Raw genomic sequence first — 21,863 nt, 5'->3', positions numbered from 1 at the left:
GAGAAGAGAGTGAGACACTCTCTTGCCAATCTGCCGGGTTCATTAATCAAACCAAACACACAGAGTGTATTATTCTGAAGTAAAAGTATTAAAATAACTTCTTTATACATATTTACTCAAGAAAGAGTCTCAAATTACTAGACACAGTAGCATATCTGCATATTTTACGCTAAAGCTATTTATAAAATTGAATATTCTAATTTTATTGATTCATCTGTTTAAATTCAAAGGAGACTCTTCCTAAATTTACATAAATGTATAAATGGAATAATGAGTATAAAATCGATATGTATGTTTTAGACCCCTTTCTGTAACTATATTACCAGTTATGGATTTTTTTTAACTACTTGCATATGAAGTTAATTCTGGAACAGGGATAGGAGATAATTAACAGGAAGGTGGGGTAGGGAAAACATTAACCTGGGGAAAAAATCCATCCCTTTCATGTGACCCTAATAACCCATCCAGGAGCCACGTGTTTTTTTCTAGATTCTTTCACTGTTAATTCTCAAGCAGCCAGTTTATAGCTGTTACCTCTATTTCTTCTACATTCATTCTCCACTTCAGTATGACCCTATTCTTATCACTACATGGAAGTTTCACTCTCTCATGTAACCAGGAATTTCCTAAGAGCTTATTCATCATTGTCCTTAATTTTTGTTCTAAACTTTAAATTACCTACTGCTTCATTTACCTCCTGACCTTTCTATTACCTTGGCTTCCGTAATCACACTTTTTCAATAATCCTCTTAATTTTTTTCAGTACAACAACTTCTCTTTTACCCATGATGATGGCTCTACTTCCTACCCCATTACTGGAAGCAAGTTTCAGTTCTTGACCCCCATGTTCTTCTCCACACACATTGTCTTCTTTCAGAGAGTCCATCCACTCTGAAAGCCATTTCTTTTTCAATGGTTTATGTGAATACACTTTGTAAATTGGGAAGTATGACCAGAACCCAAATGACAGGCAGTAGCGGCAGAATCACGGGTTTCCCTCAAAGGGCTTCTACTATAGATTGAGTATCCCTAATTCAGAAATCTGAAATGCTCCAAGATCTGAAATGTTTTGAGTGCCAACGTGACTCTCAAAGAAAATGCTCATTTGAGCATTTAGATTTCAAATTTTTGCATGTGGGATGCTCAACTAGGTAACTGTAATGCAAATATTCAAAATCCAAAGAAATCCAAAATCTGAAACAATCTAGTCCCACTCATTTTGAATAAGAGATGCTCAATTTGTGTCACTTCTGTGATAATTCTTAATGCTCTATCATCCTATATGACTTCTCATCTGACCCCATTCCATATTCTTAAATCTTATGGGCCTTTCTCTTGCACTCATACTCAAGTGAACTCTCTCTGAAGTAACTGTCTTTTCTCTCAGAGCCTCAATTTCTTGCAATAACTCTTTTTATTCCACCAGTCATATACACTTAAACCTTCAGTTCCTTTGAAATATCCTCTTTCATGCAACATTGATTGAGCACTCATTATTTGCCAGGTACTATTCTAAAAGTTAGGGATATTGTAAAGAAAACAGATAAAGTCCCTGCCCTACGGGGTTTGCATGCAAGATAAGGGGGGTTGGTAGAGGAGACCTGTATTTCAATTTATTGAAAAGAACTTAGCTCCTAAAATATAAAACAGTCAAAAAATAGAAATCAATAACTGGAAACTCTATCTTAACTAATCCTCAAAGCTACAGACTTTGATATTAACATGTGCTCTAATGAAGACAGGCTCTAATAAATATTTTCTATTTTATTTATACCCAAAGACAAGCCCCTTTTATTTCCAAATAAGCAAAAGAGGCTGTTTTGTAGAAGATACAACTAATGAATTATATATCCAAATTAGAACACACTGACTCCAAGTCCATGGCTTTTTTATACATTAAGCAGTAGCTATGAGTATAGATTTAGTTTCCCATAAAAGAGGCAGTGTGATTGTGATGTGATATAATATAAACACACAGCATGTGGATTCAGAGAGAGAGAGAGAGAGATGCAAAGGTGCATCTATTACCATATTATTCTACCTAAGAAAGGAAGAAAGTGATGCCTGCTATTGCAGATACCACATAGCTAAAGGAAATGGGAAAAAAATCAAGGTCTTATTCCAAATGGGTGCTTTACTTTATAGCTAAAACGTCCGTGACTAGGAATATCTACCTTTGCCTACATATATATGTCATATATTAGGAATCTAGGCCGGATGCAGTGGCTCACGCCTGTAATCCCAACACTTTGGGAGGCTGAGGTGAGTGGATCACTTGAGGTTAGGAGTTCCAGACCAGCCTGGCCAACATAGTGAAACTCCATCTCTACTAAAAATACAAAAATTAGCCCGGGGTGGTGGCAGGCACCTGTAATCCCAGCTACTCGGGAGGCTGGGGCAGGAGCACTGCTTGAACCTGGGTGGCAGAGGTTGCAGTGAGCCAAGATCACACCACTGCACTCCAGCCTGGGTGACAGAGTGAGACTCCATCTCAAAAGAAAAGAAAAAAGGAATCTAGCTAAGCTCAGCTAGAGTCTACACTGAAGTCTCAGAAAGGCATCCCGGATTATATAAGGCAGCATGAGAAAGTGATAGTCATCAACTTGTGAGAAAGTAAAGTAGGATTAAATATAGCACAACATTTTAACCTGCCTAAAACAAAAATAATTAAATAAAAGTTATTTTACTTAATGCTGATGAGTAAATGCTATTTATCCTTATTTGACATGATGTAAAAGTATAAAAGAATTAATTTCTTATTCCAAAATCAATTAATCATTTAAAATAATAATCTGGCAAAATGAAAAGGCAACCTGTAGAACTGGAGAATATATTTGCAAACCATACACCTGAAAAATAGAATAAAAACTATATAAAGAACTCATAAAATGCAATAGCATAAAACAAATAACTCAATTAAAAAATGGGCAAAGGACCTAAATAGATGATTTTCCAAACAAGATATACAAATGACCAACACTCATATAAAAAATTTTCAACATCACCAATAATCACGGAAATGCAAATCAAAATCACAGTGAAAGATCACCTTATACCTGTTTGCATGGCAATTATCAAAAAAACAAAAGGTAAGTGATGGCAAAAATGTGGAAAGAAGGGAAAACCCTGGTACACTGCTCATGGAAATGTAAATTGGTACAACCATTATGGAAAACAGTACGGAAGTTATGTAAAACATTAAAAACAGAACTACCATATGATCCAGGAATCTTACTTCTGGGTATATATCCAAGGAAATAAAATCACAAACTCAGAAGAGATATCGGTACTCCCATGTTCACTACAACATTATTTGTAATAGATAAGATACAGAAACAACCTAAATATCCATCAATGGGAGAATGGATAAAGAATATGTGGTATATATACAATGGAATATTATTCAGTCTTAAAAAAGAAGGAAATCCTGCCATTTTCGACATACATGAACCTGGAGGGCATTTTGCTAAGTGAAATGCACTATACACAGAAAGACAAATGAGTGCAAGATCTCACTTACATGTAGAATTTTTAAAAGTTGAACTCAGGAACAGAGGCTAGAATGGTGGTTAACCAGGGTCAGGGGTAAAGAAAATGGGGAGATGTTCGCCAAAGGGTACAAATTTTCAGTTAGAAGATGAATTAGGTTCTGGAGACCTAATAAACAGCATGGTAACTATAGTTAATAATTATATATTATACACTTGAAATTTGCTACAAAAGTATAATTTAAGTATTTTCACCACACAGAAAAACTATCTGAGGAGATAAATATGTTAAGTAGCTTGACTGTCATAATCAGTTCACAATGTATACATACATATTAAAACATCACATTGTATACCTTAAATATATACAATTTTTATTTGTCAACTATACTTAAATAAACCTGGAAAAAAATTGATTTGTGATTCTCTCTATACTATCTAAATAAATTTCCAAAGACAAAAGAATACATGATTCAAGAATTAGGGTTGTTTATTCTCAGGAAATGGGAACAATAAGGTAATTTGTTTCTAGCTTAATATGTTAAAAGCTTTAATTAAAAAATTATAAGCCATTGTCCTTCAAACCAGAAAAGAAAAAAGAAAATATCCAAAGACTTTCGGTAGAAGTTGTAAGAACGTAAGTATAAAGTTAAGTATCATAAAAGTAACCCAAACTGGTAAGTAAAAGAGAATATACAATCATATTTCCTGTAGGTCTTTACGCATTCAATAGAATGATAACCACATGACAGGGACAGACAGACATATTTCTGCTTGGAGGAACCAGATCAGCAGTTTTTATAATATTTTAGGTTAACAAGACCCTTAGACGATTTTAAAAATTACTGGCCAGGTGTGGTGGCTCATTCCTGTAAGTCCCCGCACTTTGGGAGGCCGACGAAGGGTGGACTGCTTGAGCTCAGGAGTTCAAGATCTGTCTGCCAACATGGCAAAATCCCATCTCTACAAAAAATTAAAAAAAAAAAAAATTGGCCAGACATAGTGGCACATGCCTGTAGTCCCAGCTACTTGGGAGGCTGAGGCAGGAAAATTCTTGAGCCTGAGGTTGAGGCTGCAGTGAGCTGTGATTGTGCCACTGCACTCCAGCCTGGGCTGGACCTGAGCAAGACCCTGAGCAGACTGAGCAAGACCCTGTCTCAGACAAAAAAAAAAAAAATAAATAACTGTAGGTTCCTAAGAGTTTTTGTTTATATGGGTTATACATTAGTTTTAAAAATAAACCCATTATATATTAACAACATTTTTAAATAAAAATAACTATATTTTAAAAAATTAAGTGAAAAGAGCAGCATTGTTTTACATGTTTACAAATCTACAAATGGAAGACTGCCGGATTTTCACAGGATTGCATCTGTTGTATTGTTTTGGTTTAAATAAAGAAAATCCAGCCTTTATATAGTTAGGAAAGGGAGAAATGTTTTTAAATATCTGTCTCAGATAATAGTGAATATTCATATTTGATACTATACCAAAAATTCAACACTGGTAATTTCTTAAAGATTAGTTGCAATGTAGTATCTGAAATGATATCAATGACCTTTTTATACTGTTACATTAAAGTCCATTGGTCTATCTTACATTTTGAATATATCTTTCACCCATACATAATTTTTAAAAATCATACACTGATCTTCTCAAAAATAGATTCACTGAGTTACGCAGATCTTCCAGATGTCACATTTCATTAAACAATATAAAAAGCTATCATCGTCAATCTTATCAGAAAAGTCTGTGTTGAGAAGTTGTTGAGCTGAAGGTAGTGAATACAAGTTTTTCTGGATTTTAATAATCACTTGACAGCTCAAATTTTATCATTAGCAACAAATAACTGGCAGTAGCATTCCCTGAATTGACAGACTCAGTTCATTTTCAAGAAACTGTTGGCTAAGTACCCAAGTCTAAACAACCACTGTTTTCTTGTTGTTGCTAGTTGTAAAATGCTGTTCCATTAAAAAAGTGGCCGGGCGCGGTGGCTCACGCCTGTAATCCTAGCACTTCGGGAGGCCGAGGCGGGCGGATCATGAGGTCAGGAGATCGAGACCATCCTGGCTAACACGGTGAAACACCCTTTCTACTAAAAGTACAAAAAATGAGCCAGGCGCGGTGGCGGGCGCCTGTAGTCCCAGCTACTCGGGAGGCTGAGGCAGGAGAATGGCCTGAACCCGGGAGGCAGAGCTTGCAGTGAGCCGAGATTGCGCCATTGTACTGGGCTACAGAGCAAGATTCCATCTCAAAAAAAAAAAAAAAAAAAAAAAAAAAAAAAGTACACAGTTCAACTCACAACTCAAACAACAGCACAGATGCGCTTCCTCAGAGCCATCGTCGTATTTTGGTATGTAGCAGAAATGCTTTATGCATACTTTGAAGTTGTCACAGAATATTAAAAAGATGCATTACTTAAGGGTGGAGATTAATTAAGATTAATTTTACTGCTTTAATTGAGGATTTTTTTTAGGGGAAACTGCTTTTTTTTTTTTTTTTTAACTGCAAGTGCCTAACAGTGATGAATACAATGATTACTAATATAGTTTGGTGCAACTACCTTCATTCATCTCAAAGGTGCCAGCAGTTTTATCCTCTATTTTTTGCACTGCCACTGCAAATGCCAACACAGTATAAAAGGCAAATAACATCTTGGTATAACTATAAAAATAGTTTTGACTTCATGTACCCTTTGAAAGAGTCTCTGGATCCAGGAGTCCTCAGAACACATTTTAAGAATCACTGGACTAAATGACTTTCTTATGTAATGTTTTCCACTTATATAAAGTATATTTGTAAACTCTACTATAAGAGGTTAAAAAGTATTTTACCACTTGGTTTCTTTTATGTTAAAATATACACATTACCTCAGTAATAATAATATTTAAATACATTTTATATTGGTATTATAAATAAGTTTTAATTAATCACATATAATATTTGATATTAAATATTACTGAAGTATCCAATATTAGTTTTGTAATATATCAAGTTTTATAATTTCACTTAAAATGTTCAACTTAAATAAGCAAAACTAAAAGGTCATGTTAAAAAGCCTTAATAGATTAGTAATCCACAATCTATTGGGAACAAACTAGGTGTCTAGCACTGTATCTATAATATTTACTAATTCTAGTAGAGATGAGTTTAGTAATAATAATAATAATATGATTTTAAATGTATTATAGGAATTTCAGAGAACAGAAAGAATACTGCAGGTCAGAGTAGTTGGGGATGAATTCACAAAGAAGGCAGAAACTGAGTTAGGACTTCAAGGACAGGTAATTAGAGAAGAGAGAAGCCATTTGAGAATCCAGAAACAACTCGAATGAAGCTAAGTGGGTGGCATTCTTAAAAGTGGGAAAAGCAAGAGGGAAGTCAATCAACCAGTTTGAATGGCAAGATCATGCTAGAAAGTAACAAGAGAATAGGCTGAGAAGAATGAAGCCAGAAGTAAAGAGAGTTTTGGAAGCCAAATAGAATATAATGTAATAAACAAGGTATTATAATCTTCTCAAGACAGAAAGAACACTGAAAGGCTATGCTTTAGTAAAATTAATCTGGACATTAGACTATAAGGAGAGACTTGTAAAAAAAACCATTTAGATGCCAGATACTTTTAAGTATTAGGAGCAGGGGATGATTAAGAGTGAAATAAGTTTAGGGCAAAAGAAATGGAAAGAAGTAAATCCAAGAGTAAGACTTAGTGAACTTAGTAGCATGGTGGTAAAGGAGAAGAGTAAATCAAGGATGATTTAAAGATATTAAGGATTATAGCGGTGAGAAATAATAAACATTAGCAAGTGTATATTGTATATTAGGCAGCATAATAGACATGTAACACATTAACTGTTTAATTGTCCTACAAGTTCTGTGAGGTAAATATACATTATACAGATAAGAAAACGCAGTCCAGAGTGACAAAGTAATTTGTTTTGCTAATAAGTGACAGGCAGTCCTGACACATAAGCTGATATGACTATTGAAATAAGAGGCTGTCAGTACAGTGGTTAAGAGCCCAAAGCGTACAGTCGTCCACCTGGGCAACAAGCTTCGCCAGTTACAAGTTGTGAGACCTTACTGTGCTTCAGTTTTCTCACCTATAAAATACAGACAATAAACTACCTCATAAAATTGTAATGAGGATTCAGATAAAGCATGTACAGCACTGTTAATAGCTCTATTAAACAGTAAGCCCTCAATAAACATTTGCCATTATTATATCAGCATAATATGCTGGTGTCATTAACATGGGGAAGACCCAGTTTTGGAAGGCAAAATATAAAATTTCAAACAAGCTAAGCTGGAGGTGGCTTCTAAGTATCTATTTTTAGAGAAATAAAAATGAAAGATAAAAGCAAAAAAATGAGGTAAGAGAAATATCTATAAAAATCAAGATAAACCTAATTAAGTCATAGGCCTGGATGATCTAAATTATTTATGAAATTTTTCTCATTCAAAAATTCTGATATTAAAAATATTTCTTTGTGTAATGATTTTATAGAACTTCTATTTACTCTGTGTAAAATACTATGCTAGATGCTAGAAGTACAAAGAAGATACCTTTAGAAAAGTTATTAATATAGGTAGGCAGAGAGAAGCTATACAAAATTGTAAAACATAATAGATAATGTATAGCAAATACGTGAGGCAAACAAACAAATGATAAAGAGCCATAAAAGTTTTTTTTAAAAAGAGAGAGGTTCCTATGGGTTATGACAACCTAAGTAGATAAATGTGGCACACATAGGATCTTGAAGAGCAAAATTTAGATAAAAAGACCCTTTGGGAGGCCAAGTGAGAGGATGGCTTGAAGCTAGGAGTACAAGACTAGACGGGGCAACACAGCAAGATTCCAGCTCTACAAAAAATACACAAAATACCAGCTGGCTATGGTGGCCCAGGCCTGTAGTCCTAGCTAATTGGGAAGCTGAGGTAGGAGGATAGCTTGAGTCTAGAAGTATGAGGTTACAGCAAATTATGATCACACCACTACACTCCAGCCTGAGTGACAGAGCAAGACCCTGTTTCTATTAAAAAAAAAATTAGGTAAGAAAGGGAAAAGGGAGAGGAGTGAGAAAGAGAGGGATACTCCTGGCCAAGAGAACAGCATGGACATGGCAGACAGAACCCTCATGGCATGTTTTGGAGATAGCAAAAAAAGCAGCTTAATTGGAACAATAATTTGTACACGGAAGAAATAGGAAAAAGGCTGAACGTTAAGGTTTTTTTCAAGTTCCAAAGAGCTCTGAATACTAGTTCTAGAATTATATTTCACTGCATAAGAAAATAAGCATTTTTTTCCTTTCTCTTCTAGCATCAGACTTCTATACCTGCATAATCTACTTCTAAAAAAATTAACCTTGCTTTGTAACTATTGGTCTATTATTTGTTCCCTTTATTTTATAAGCTAGTAAATATCAAATGTAATTCCCATGTGATTAGGTAAGACTCTTCATATAGATTTGCCAAGTCGCTAAAGCTTTCTCGTTGAATAGGTATTTTTTAAAGTTTCTTAGTATTTTCAGTTTTAAGAAAATGTTTGGATTTTAGAAACATCTTTTCAAGTAACTGAATCCCATTAAAAGAAAGGAAATTCAAACTGATCATGACTAGAAACGGCAAATGCATCCATTTTTTAACTAAAAATAGCTAACCAGAGTTTGGAACTTTGCCTTTGGCACCATTCCCTGCATTTTTTTTGACAGCTGACAACTACTGTTCTAGAATTGAAATGTTGTAAATTAAATACATTATTATCCACAATTCATACTATGAAACATATTGAGGATCAAAATATATTTATAGCAACAAGAACACATGAACCAACCTCACTATTAAAAGCTTTGGACTAATTCAGATATAATAAAGAAAATTTTACTAAATCATAATAAAGAAAATCATATCAAATATTTAGGTATATTTGGTTTTAGAAGTTTAATTCACTACAAAACCATATTACATGTACATGTTTGTATATATATCATGTCTGTATATGTCCGTATTTTAAAAAATCATAGTTCCTTTTTTTTTCACCACTTTGTTACCAATTAGTTTACGGTAATACCCTAATACCAATTAGTTTATAGTAATACTTACCCTAATATTTTATTCATTCCATGTCTAGCAGCATAATGTAATGGAGTATTGTGCTGGTAGGGCTCCCCATAAGATGTATTTGGATCAAGAGATTCTTTTAGCTGAGGATTGTTTTCATATATTTGGCAGGCCAGGTTTTCATCACCATTGATGAGTGCTTTACGGAATTTGGTGGTTGTATTTCCCATGTTTTGTTTTGTTTTTTTCTGATAGGCAGTGGCACTTTTTTCCTTCTATCTTCAGCCACTTCTGGAACACTTCTGCAACATCTTTCACATTCTAATGAAGGAAAAGTTATTCAAATTAGATTGTAAAACAATAATCACAAAAGAAACAATAACACAATTAGGAACACTAAAAAAAAAATCTGGGAATCATCGATAAGGGAACCAACTGTATTACATTTTACCAAATTTATCTTAACAGCCAAAAAAATCTCAAATTTTTAACACTGTCCAAATTAACTTCTTGTTAAACTGTAACACTTTCCCACACAGAGACTGTTAAGGTTTCACAGGCTGTCCTTTGGATTACAAAAATTATCTCCATATATAACTTTTCAATTTTCCTCTTCATATGGCAGAAAATGAGCTTGACTGAATTTTAAGGTTGAAAACACTTAAATTTCTGTATAAATTATGTATAAATCTTACTCAGCCAATTTGTGGGATAGTGAAAAATGCAGTAAATTTTGCCCAAACAAGAACTGCAGAAGAGGCATTAAAATGCAGTAAAGGAAAAGTGAAACTGCTCAGTACTTTATGAGGGCATCACAGAAAAGACTTAAAATGTAAACATACAGGAATACACAATTCAATGATACTCAGATCATCACAGAAAAGTACTAAAACTGATTATACACAGAACAATACAGTGATTATTCTACCATTTAAGACCATTAAATTTATTTCTTTCTGCTATACAGAATTTAAGTCTGAAAACATCAAATGTTTATGCATACTATGTCTGGAAAGAGGTTATGATAGTCATCACATGGGCAATGTGATTGCTAATTTATTTACTACTGAAGCAATGTGAAGTGGGTGGGGGAAGGTCACAGAAACAAACACTGGACATGAAGTTCAAAATACCATATTTGCCTACAACTAGTTATGTAATTTTAAGCAAGTTATTCATCCCCTAAAAGCCTCAGATTCCCATCTGTACAGCATGGAAAATGACCATTTCTTAGGTATGGCTATGAGGATTGTAAGAGTTACTTAAAGTACCTACTACAGTCCTCAGTTAATGAGTCCAATAAATGCTAGTTTCATTCTATTCCAATAAACGTTGTTTCTGGATCTATTCTTGAGCTATGATGAAAATTAGTGACAAAGAAAACAGCATATGCAAAGGCAGGTATGAAAAAAAGGCCTACACAAGGAACAGTTAAGTATGAACAGAGTTCAGAGTCTCTAGCATTAGACTAACAAGAGATAAAAGAAAAAATAGGTTGGGACCAGATAAGGAACTTACACTTTAACCTGAAAAGAACAGATAATTAAAGGCTTTTATGCAGGGCAATGATATAATTATTTCATGCTTTAGAAAATTATTGTGACGATGTAGAAGATAGAATAGAGGGAGGAAAACTTAGAGGCAGAGAATACAACAGTCTTTCATGTTACCCTATTAATTCAGTGGGAGGCTGGACACTAAAACATAGCTTTAAAAAACAGGTGAAGGGTGTGGTGGCACGTGCCTATAATCCCAGTTACTCGGGAGGGTGAGGCAGGAGGATCACTTGAACCCAGGAGTTTGAAACCAGTTTGGGAAACATAGCCAGATCTCATCTTAAAACAAACAACATCAATAACAACAACAAACACAGGTGAAAATAATATGCACAGTGCTCAACACAGGCTTTGTATAGGGTAGTTCTCAACCTTGGCTGTATATTATAATAACCCGGGGAACTTCAGAGTCCTATTGACCAAACTACATCTCATAACAAAAATCAGAGTCTCTAGGGGAAGCACCCAGGCATGGGTATTTAAGCTCTTTATGTGATTTTCAATGTGCAGACACCACTGTATAAAAGGCTTCTGGAGCCCTGCAGCTAAATATCAGGGTAAGATGTCTGCCAAGCCTATTCTGGAAGTAGGCATTAACTACCTACTTACTATATAGCAGCACATTTTCTGGCCCACTACTATATGTAATGGGGTCACCATTTGGGCTTTTTAAGGGTTATTATTGATTTTTTTATTTTAAATATGCAAATATATACATACAGTAGAACATTTTGAATATATGAACAAAGGGAAAGAATTTAAAAGCTCATGGTTTACCTCATGGTTTACTGCAAGAAAACCACTGGTAGCATTTTGATACATAACCACCCTATTTAAATGTGTATGTGTGTGTTTGTGTGTATAAAATATGTATGCATATACACAACATAAACATGTATACATTAATTGGATCATATGACATAGTTTTTTTATTTAATTTTTTCAGAGGGTTGCTAAACCTTTAGCCTAAAATATTATACTTTTATTGTTTCATCTTGAAAAAGAGGAGCAAATCCTTCTCTCCCATACTATACACAATATATTACAGCTACTATTTGGAAACTTTCAGTTGTCTTGGTCCTTGATAGAATACAACTCAAATTATAAACATTTTCAAAGTTCTGGATTAGATTAATAAATAGCACATTTTCTGAGATTTACATTACTACTTTAGTGAAATATTCTATAAGAAAAATAATTTGTATCTAAGAAGCAAAAAAAAGAAATATCTAAGAAAGTAATGTTATCATGGGGTACTCATTTAAAGCAACAAGATTTTTAAAAAAATCAATAATACTCTAAATGTGCATTAAATATTACTGTTACTCTGTTGAAAAGGATAATGGCATTGAGAACTCATTTTGTGGCTTTCAGTTATTTTCATATCTGTTTCATTTTAAAATTTTGATTGATGAGCCTGAAAGTCACTAAGAAATGCATCATCTAAACGGTCACAGCTCAATTCCCCTCAGATTTATCTTCACAAACCTTGCCTAGAAATTTGCCACATGTATCCTTTTGCTTTTCCCTAGCCACAGCTATTATTGCCTGAGGTGATTGTTCCCTCTTTATTTGAATCAAAACCTTAAGTAATATTTCTGGAACTCCAAAATATGTCTACGTATAGAGCTTCATGAGGCAAGCACTAGAGTACCAAAGAGGCGAAAACAATTCCTTATTTTGGGCTTCCAATTCTTTACAGGAAAACCTGGGCAAGGTTTCATCATCTTTGAGTAGTAAAGCACAGCACTTAATAAGTATTTAATGAGAAGAAGAAAAATGTAGCCTGGGTCGGGCGTGGTAGCTTACGCCTGTAATCCCAGCACTTTGGGAGCCTGAGGCAGGTAGACCATGAGGTCAGGCGTTCAAGACCAGCCTGGCCAACAAAATGAAACACCATCTCTACTAAAAATACAAAAAAATTAGCCGGGCGTGGTGGCGGGCGCCTGTAATACCAGCTACTCAGGAGGCTGTGGCAGGAGAATCAGTTGAACCTGGGAGGCGGAGCTTGCAGTGAGCCGAGATCACACCACTGCGCTCCAGCCCAGGCCACAGTGTGAGACTCTGTCTCAAAGAAAAAAAAAAAAGAAAAGAAAAAAGAAAAATGTAGCCTGTTGATGGACTCCAGAAAGCTTTACTTAGTTTCTGATTAACTTTTAATTGTGAATGTCTTCGTAACTCTAGCTTTCTTTTTTAAAATTTTTACTTTCATGGATACATAGTAGGTGTATATATTTAGGGAGTACATGAGATATTTTGAAACAGGCATGCAATGCATAATAATCACACCAGGGTAAATGGGGTATCCACCACCTCAAGCATTTGTCCTTGTGTTACAAACAAACCAACTATACTCTTTTTTTTTTTTTTTGAGACGGGATCTCGCTCTGTTGCCCAAATTGGAGTGGAGCAATATGATCTCAGCTCACTGCAACCTCCGCCCCCCAAGTTCAAGCGATTCTCATGCCTCAGACTCCCGAGTAGCTGGAACTACAGGCATACGCCACCACAACCTTCTAATTTTTGTATTTTTAGTAGAGGCGGGGTTTCGCCATTTTGGCCAGGCTGGTCTCGAACTACTGACTTCAGGTGATCTGCCCACCTCGGCCTCCCAAAGTGCTGAGATTACAGGTGTGAGCCACTGCACCCAACCCAATTATATTCTTCTAGTTATTTTAAAATGTACAATAAATTCTATAATCACTCTACTGTGATAGCAAGATCTTAGTCATTCTTTCTATTTTTTTTTTGTACCCATCAACCATCCCCAGTTCCCCCTCACCCTGCAACAACCCTTCCCAGCCTCTGGTAACCATTCTTCTACTTTCTATCTCCATAGCTTCAATTATTTTAACTTTCAACTCCCACAAATAAGTGTATAATTCTAGCTTCAAATCTGTCTCCCAACTGCACCATTCATAGGTTAATAATCTGTAACAAAAACTCAACGGTACTTAACAAACTACTCCCAGAAATCTTTTACAGAAGATAAAGTTCTTCACAAATAAATAACCAAATCCTAATTCAACTATTCCCATAAAAGTATTTTTAGTAAAAATAGTAACTATATAAAAGTATATAACTGATTCCCATTCTTAATTTTAACTGGATATAGGTCACACACACACACACTCATACTCAATTCAGTCTTCCGCAGTTATCTGCACTATTGATAATAACAACCTTAAATCTACAACTAAACTCTTTAGCCAGTAGAGAAACAAGCATAAAGTTCATTCAGGCAGCAGGTCCCAATACACACACACATACACACACACACACACACACACACACACACAGACACACACACACACACTTTCATACACATACTCAATTTAGTCTTCTGCAATTATCTGCACTACTGATAACAACAACCTTAAATCTACAACTAAATGCTTTAGCCAGTAGAGAAACAGGCAGGAAGTTCATTCAGGCAGCAGGTCCCAACACAACCCCATCCCACTCCAGGTTGAAATCAAACAGATGAGTTTCTAAGATTCCAGAAAGCTCAAATTCCAAAGAAATGCTCTAATGGTTACTGTAATAATACTTCAAGAAAAGGAGAGGATGGGCTGGGCACAGTGGCTTACGTCTGTAATTCCAGAACTTTGGGAGGCTAAGGCAGGAGGATCGCTTGAGCCCAGGAGTTCAAGACCAGCCTGGCTAACATGGCGAAACTCTGTCTCTACAAAAAATACAAAAATTAACCAGGTGTGGTGGTGTGCCTCTGTATTCCCAGCTACTTGAGAGGCTGAGGTGGAAGAATGGCTTGAGCCCAGGAGGCGGAAGTTGCAGTGAGCCGAGATAGTGCTACCCAACTCCAGCCTGGGTGATAGAGCCAGACTTAACTTTCAAAGGATAAGGTAAAGAAAGAAAACAAGAGAGCAGAAAAAAGAAAAGTCAGTGGACAAAAAGCATGTGGACAAATAAAATACTAAGCTCTCAACCTGTTCATTCCCCCAGTCAACATGCATTTATTGACCAATGGTAATTTTGTCCCTGTGCATCAGAATCACCTGAGGAGATGATTTCAACTGGTCTTAAGGGGGACGAGGCCAGAGTGGGAAATTTAAAAGCTTCCCAGCTGATTATAATGCATGTCAGAGTTTAGAACCATGGACTAATTTTGAAACTATGCTAAGCCAAAAGTAGCGGCCAGAAATGTGATGGTGAGGAGCAGTGTGGTAGGAGTCAGCTTGTTATCTAGTTTACCAAGTAACTTAACCTCTTTGAGATGTTTCCTCAACTGTAAACCAGCAGTATTAATATCTACTTTCTTCAGTCAACAAATACAAATGAACAAATGGATAAAAATCACTACATTTATGGAGTTTATGTTTCAGTGGGGATACACAGATGAACACTGTAAGGCTTTGATTTATTCTGTGTGCAGGTTTTTGAGCTTGATCTTTCTTAGCTCTTGCTTAACATTTTAAGCAAAATGCACTTAAGATTTATCCACGTTGATACATAAATCAATAGTTCAACCCTTATTATTACTGAATAGTATTCCACTGTATGGGTATACCACTACTTGTTTAATCATTCACTTACTGAAGGACAACTTGGTTGTTTCCAGTTGGGGCAATTATTATTAAGGCTACCATAACATTCATATATAGGCTTTAAATGAACGTAAGTTTTAATTTCTCGAGTAAATATCCAAGAGTGCAACTGCTGGGATATGTACTAAGTCATATGTTTAACTTTATAAGAAACCACCAAATTGGTTTTCAGAGCAAATGTACCAGGATTCAGAGCATTCAGAGTTATTCTGAACCCTGGTCAGCATTTGGAATTGTCAGTTTCTAGTTAGTGAGATTTTTTTTTTCTTTTTTGGTAGCCATTATAATGGATGTGTAGTAGTATTGTACAATGGTTTTCATTTTCATTTCCCTAATGATGAATGATGTTGAACATGCTTTCATGCTTATTTGCCATGCATACACCTTGATTTGTGAAGTGTCTGTTTAAATAAATCTTTCGCCCATTTTTAAGATGAAATATTATTGAATTTGAGATCCATATAGATGCTACAAAAAGTCCTTTGTTAGAAATGTAATTTGCAAATATTTCACTTTGAGCAAATTTGTATATAAGGTATTTTGCATATAGACATCCAATAGTTCCAGCACCGTTTGTTGAAAAGATTGTCCTTCCTGCATTGAGTTCCCTTTGTATCTTCGGAAAAAGCCAATTGACTGTGAATACTATATTGTCCTGATTACTGGGAGAACAAACATTTTAACAATATTAAGTCTCCTAATCCATGAACATGGGATTTCTATTTATGTCTTCTGTAATCGATTTTCAATGAGAGTTTTGTAGTTTGCATCATACAAATGGTACACATATTTGTCAGATTTATACCTAAGTATCTCTTTTTTGGGGGTGCTATTATGAATGGTGCTTTAGAAAATGTCAAATACCAAGTGTTCATATCTAGAATATAGAAATACAACTGAATTTGTATATTGGCCCCGTATTCTGCAAATGTGATAAATTCACTTATTAGTTCTTGGTTTTTTTTTTTTTTCATGGATTTTTTGGGATTGTCTAAAGTAGATTTGTATTATCCATGAATGGTGGCAGTTTTTTTTTTTTGAGACAGAATCTTGCTCTGTCGCCCAGGCTGGAGTGCAGTGGCACAATCTCAGCTCACTGCAAGCTCCACTTCCCAGGTTCTGGCCATTCTCCTGCCTCAGCCTCCCGAGTAGCTGTGACTACAGGCACACGCCGCCACACCTGGCTAATTTTTTTGTATTTTTAGTAGAGATGGGGTTTCACCATGTTAGCCAGGATGGTCTCGATCTCTTGACCTCATGATCTGCCCACCCTGGCCTCCCAAAGTGCTGGGATTACAGGCGTGAGCCACCACGCCTGGCCTTTTTTTCCTTTTGTATTTGCATGTCTTCAATTTATTTTTCTTGCCTTACTGCACTAGATAGATGAATTTTAAAATTTGTGGACAGAAGTTTGAGAAGAAACATGATATTTGCATGGACTCAAAGCATCTCCCCCAATATATTTCATAATTAGAATGTAAAAAACAGTAATTCACAGTGGAGAAGCACAGGAGATAATACTCTGACCAGGAAACACCACCTGTAACCTACTGACATCCTGTACCCCAACCTGATGCACTAAAAAAGGCACGTAAGTTCTCTAGTACTCTTGTGAAAAAATTTATAACATCAACCTAATATGAGAAAATATTACAAAAACTCAAGTTGAGAGATGTTCTACAAATAACTGGCTAGTTGTCAAGGCCATCAAAACAAGAAAAGACAGCACAACTGTTCGCAGTTTAAAGGAAACTAAGGAGAATGAAAACTAAATGCCATATAGGGCCCTAGACTGGATTCTGAAATGGATAAAATGACATTAATGGAAAACTGGTGAAATCTAAACACAGTAAATAGTTTAGTTAGTAGTACTGTACCAATGTTAATTTCTTACTTTTGATAACTATGGTTATGCAAGGTGTTAACATTAGGGTGAAAGGCATACAGAAACTCTCTGTACTATTTTTGCAACCTTTCCATAAGTCTAAAATTACTTAAAAATAAAAAGGTGAAAAAAACTCTGGCTGGGCGCGGTGGCTCACGCTTGTAATCCCAGCACTTTGGGAGGCTGAGGCGGGCGGATCACGAGGTCAGGAGATCGAGACCATGGTGAAACCCCGTCTCTACTAAAAATACAAAAAAAATTGGCCGGGCGTGGTGGCGGGCGCCTGTAGTTCCAGCTACTCGGAGAGGCTGAGGCAGGAGAATGGCGTGAACCCGGGAGGCGGAGCTTGCAGTGAGCCGAGATCGCGCCACTGCACTCCAGCCTGGGTGACAGAGCGAGACTCCGTCAAAAAAAAAAAAAAAAAAAAAAAAAAAAAAAAAAATTCTATCTCCTGTGTTTGGGAAGAGACTGTAGGAAGGCATGAATAGAAACAGGAAGACCAATTTGCAGGTTACTAGGGTAAACCAGGCAACAGCTGATAGGTTTTTGTCCCAGGACTGTAGCAACAGAGGTGTTGAGAAGCTGTTTGGATTCTGGATATATTCTAAATAGTATTTTCTCAAAGAAACCCTTAAAGACGTACACATAGCAGTATGGGTTATTAATCACCCAATAAAATAAAGCAACAAATGGAATAAAATAAGGATAATAAGCCGGGCGCGGTGGCTCACGCCTATAATCCCAGCACTTTGGGAGGCTGAGGCAGGGAGATAACCTGAGGTCAGGAGTTCGAGACCAGCCTGACCAACATGGTGAAACCTCATCTCTACTAAAAATACAAAATTAGCTGGGCATGGTGGTGCATGCCTGTAATCCCAGCTACTTGGGAAGCTGAGGCAGGAGAATCAATTAAACCTAGGAGGCAGAAGTTGCAATGAGCTGCGACTGCGCCACTACACTCCGGCCTGGGCAACAAGAGCGAAACTCCACCTCAAAAAAAATAAATAAATAAGGATAATATCCTAAATTCACAAACCCTTGAAGGACCAGTTGTCCTCTAGAAAATAAATAGAAAGGCCACTCCAAGAAAAATCAATGCTATTTACTATGATTTTTGGCAGCAAACATCTAACCTCTCTATGCAATCTCGTAACTCAAATTATTAAGCTGGGCCACATGTAAATCACAAGGTCCACTGGTCCCTCTACACTAGATTTCCCTGATGGTGAGAAGAGACAAAGGAAGCGGGGGAAAGGTTTAAAACAGCTGCTGGAATCTAGGTTCAATATGCATACCTTCTACTAAAAGGTACACATGCTGGTAATCAGGTCCAACATTAAAATATCTCATTTGGAGAGAAATAAGGAGAATGGCCTCTATTAGGGCACGGGGTATTACAGTCAGCTTCAGGGATACCAGGGTTCAAGATCTGACTATATTTAAGTTATAGGTGAAGGGGTAGTAGTAGTCATTAAATTACCTTCTATAAAATCTCCAATGGTTTCCTATAGGTGACAGGATAAAGACAAACTTAGGAATTGCATAACTAAGGCTACATCATCAAGGTGTTTTTAAGCACAATGAGTTTGCCTAAAGCTGGGGATCTGTACAGGGAATAAGCAGAGGTAAAGCTGTATAGCTAGGTAGGGCTGAACCCTCTGATTCCTACCCTAAGAGTTTGGCTTCAGCTTTAACATCTTCAACTTAATTTTAGGTCATCATAGTTTTTAGTGATAGTTCCTATTTCTGAAATGGTAGCTCATCTATTATTTTGTCTACTCTGAACTTGGCCAGTGTAATTCAGTGTTATGTATAGATCTTGTTTCCTATGACAGAATAATTAATGCAACATAGTTCAGTGAGTTGAAAGAGCATTTAAGATAGAGCTAGTCTAGAACTTGGCAAGTCTTTAATGACAACTGAGGGTTTCTCATCTAGAAAATAATATTTATTTTAGAAGGCTATTGTAAAGATTAAATTTGATAGTGCACAGAGTTTCACAATTCTAAGAAATTAACATAACGTATCTTCCATTTAAGACTACAAAGTCCACCAATATAAAAACATGCCTTATACTTTTCTATATGAAAAATGTTTATAGTATAAAATTTGTGTGAATTTAAAAAATCATAGGACTAGAAAGAACTAGGTTTAAATCTACCCAGCCTAGGCCGGACACAGTGGCTCACGCCTGTAATCCTAGCACTTTGGGAGGCCGAGGTGGGTAGATCACTTGAGGTCAGGAGTTCGAGATCAGCCTGGCCAACATGGTGAAACCCCATCTACTAAAAATACAAAAATTAGTGGGAAATCGTTTGAACCCGGGAGGCAGAGGTTGCAGTGAGCCAAGATAGTGCCACTGCACTCCAGCCTGGGCAACAGAGCGAGGCTCTGTCTCAAAAAAAAAAAAAAAAAAAAAAAAAAATCTACCCAGCCTCTACTCCAAGATTTAACCATAAAAGCTCCACTCATAAAACCTCCAAACATTCACGGGTTGTTCTAAGTAAATAATTACCTTCTATGCTAGATACCTAAAAAGCTTATCCTAAATTTGGCTACAGAATGTCATTGAATAAAATAAAAACAATGTCCTAAATTCACAAACCCTTGAAGAACCAGTTGTTCACTGGAAAATGAATAGAAAGGCCATTCCAAGAAAAATCAATGCTATTCACTACTATTTTGGGTACCAAACATCTAACCTCTATGCAATCACTTACAAATTATTAAGCTGGGCCATGAGTAAATCACAAGTTCCATTTAGGACAATACATTATGTACTTCTCTATGTGAAAAAAAGAAAAGAAAGAAGGAACAAACGAATGAATGAAGAAAGGTAAAAGAAGGAACAAATGAAAAAAGAAAAGAAAATGCTAAGAAAATATGAATTTTTAAAAATTAAAATGACAATGTTAATTTTCCCCTTTTATTCTTTTAAGAACTGAGATGTCAAATATTGGCAAACTAGTTTTTAAGTCCATAAAGATTTAGGAAACAAACAATAACAATAAAAGCATTAGAAAGTATTACAGTAAGATGAAACTGGTGTAGTTCACTCAGAAAATGGACTTGAGATAAAAAGGCTGAATCTGATTGACAAACTGACAATAAAGAAGGCCTTTAGAAATGTAATGGCAATCAGGGCAGAGTCTACTAAGAAATTTTATGTTCCCCATAGGTAACACACTGTAGCCTCTGTTCCTTATGCGCCCTGACTCCCCAATATATGCCTCATTATCTTCATCCTATTACTAAAACAGATTGTTAAAATCTAAGGTATTCTATGCGTTGTTATAAACAAAAAAACTCTGCTTGAGCGCAAACATTAATGAACATAACTTAAGGTATAGTTTAAATGTCACAAACATTATATTGAAATGTTAACTTGTATTCATCTAAAGAAAAGAATAAGGAAAAGTGGCCGGGTGCAGTGGCTCATGTCTGTAATCCCAGCACTTTGGGAGGCCAAGGCGGGCAGATCACGAGGTCAGGAGATGGAGACCAGCCTGGCCAACATGATGAAACCCCGTCTCTACTAAAAATACAAAAATTAGCTGTGCCTGGTGGCACATGCCTATAGCCTCAGCTACTCAGGAAGCGGAGGCAGGAGGATCACTTGAGCCAGAGAGACGGAGGTTGCAGTGAGCCAAGATTGCGCCACTGCACTCCAGCCTGGGAAACAGAGTGAGACCCAGTCTCAAAATAAAATAAAATAAAAATAAAATATAAACACTGTACACTTAGGCCACATTAAATTTATTTAAAAAATAAAATAATTGCACAATGATGCTACGAGGTCACTAGGCGATAGGCATTTTTTCAGTTCCATTTATAATCTTATGGGACCATTGTGGTAGATCAAAATATTGTTATGTGGCACATGACTGTACTAACTGAAGGGGACACAGAATTCCTAAGTACAAAACCAGCAGCAGGAGACAGACCTTATACTGGGAGTATGTGCAAAACACACACACCTTTGGCAGGGAGCAAAGAGATCTTAGTCTGAAATGTTGCTAAAAATGAAGTCTGATTTAGGAGATTTGGGGCTTAGCTTACCAAACTGCATATTAAGTTGAAGTCCAATGTGGCTTTACTCTGGAAGAAGTTCATGAATACCCAGTTTGCAGGAAAACTTCCAAGTATTAGAGGGTAGTGAAAATTACCTGAGCTGAGAAAAATCTTTTAACCGAGAAAGCAACTTCCCTATAATATAAATTCCAGAATTAAAATTCTGTTATTCTAGTATCTTAATATGGCAGCATTCCAAATTTTCTGTTATTCTAGTATCTTAATATGGCAGCATTCC

At 36.1% G+C, this 21,863-nt stretch overlaps 1 protein-coding gene across 4 annotated transcripts in view; it reads right to left on the bottom strand.

The window, feature by feature from the left end:
• ANKIB1 (ankyrin repeat and IBR domain containing 1) overlaps positions 1–21,863 on the bottom strand; it is a 153,050-nt gene that overhangs the window by 93,400 nt on the left and 37,787 nt on the right. For all 4 annotated transcript variants that reach the window (XM_003252435.4, XM_030822066.1, XM_030822064.1 and 1 more), the window contains exon 2: positions 9,591–9,869. In XM_003252435.4, coding sequence (XP_003252483.1) covers positions 9,591–9,778 — 188 coding nt within the window. In that variant the 5' untranslated portion in view covers positions 9,779–9,869. The remainder of the gene's footprint in view (positions 1–9,590; positions 9,870–21,863) is intronic.

This window comes from Nomascus leucogenys, chromosome 11, assembly GCF_006542625.1.
Source record: "Nomascus leucogenys isolate Asia chromosome 11, Asia_NLE_v1, whole genome shotgun sequence".
Taxonomy (NCBI): Eukaryota; Metazoa; Chordata; class Mammalia; order Primates; family Hylobatidae; genus Nomascus; species Nomascus leucogenys.
The sequence above is the reverse complement of the archived record's forward strand: the minus strand, read 5'-3'. Positions and strand labels throughout refer to the sequence as shown.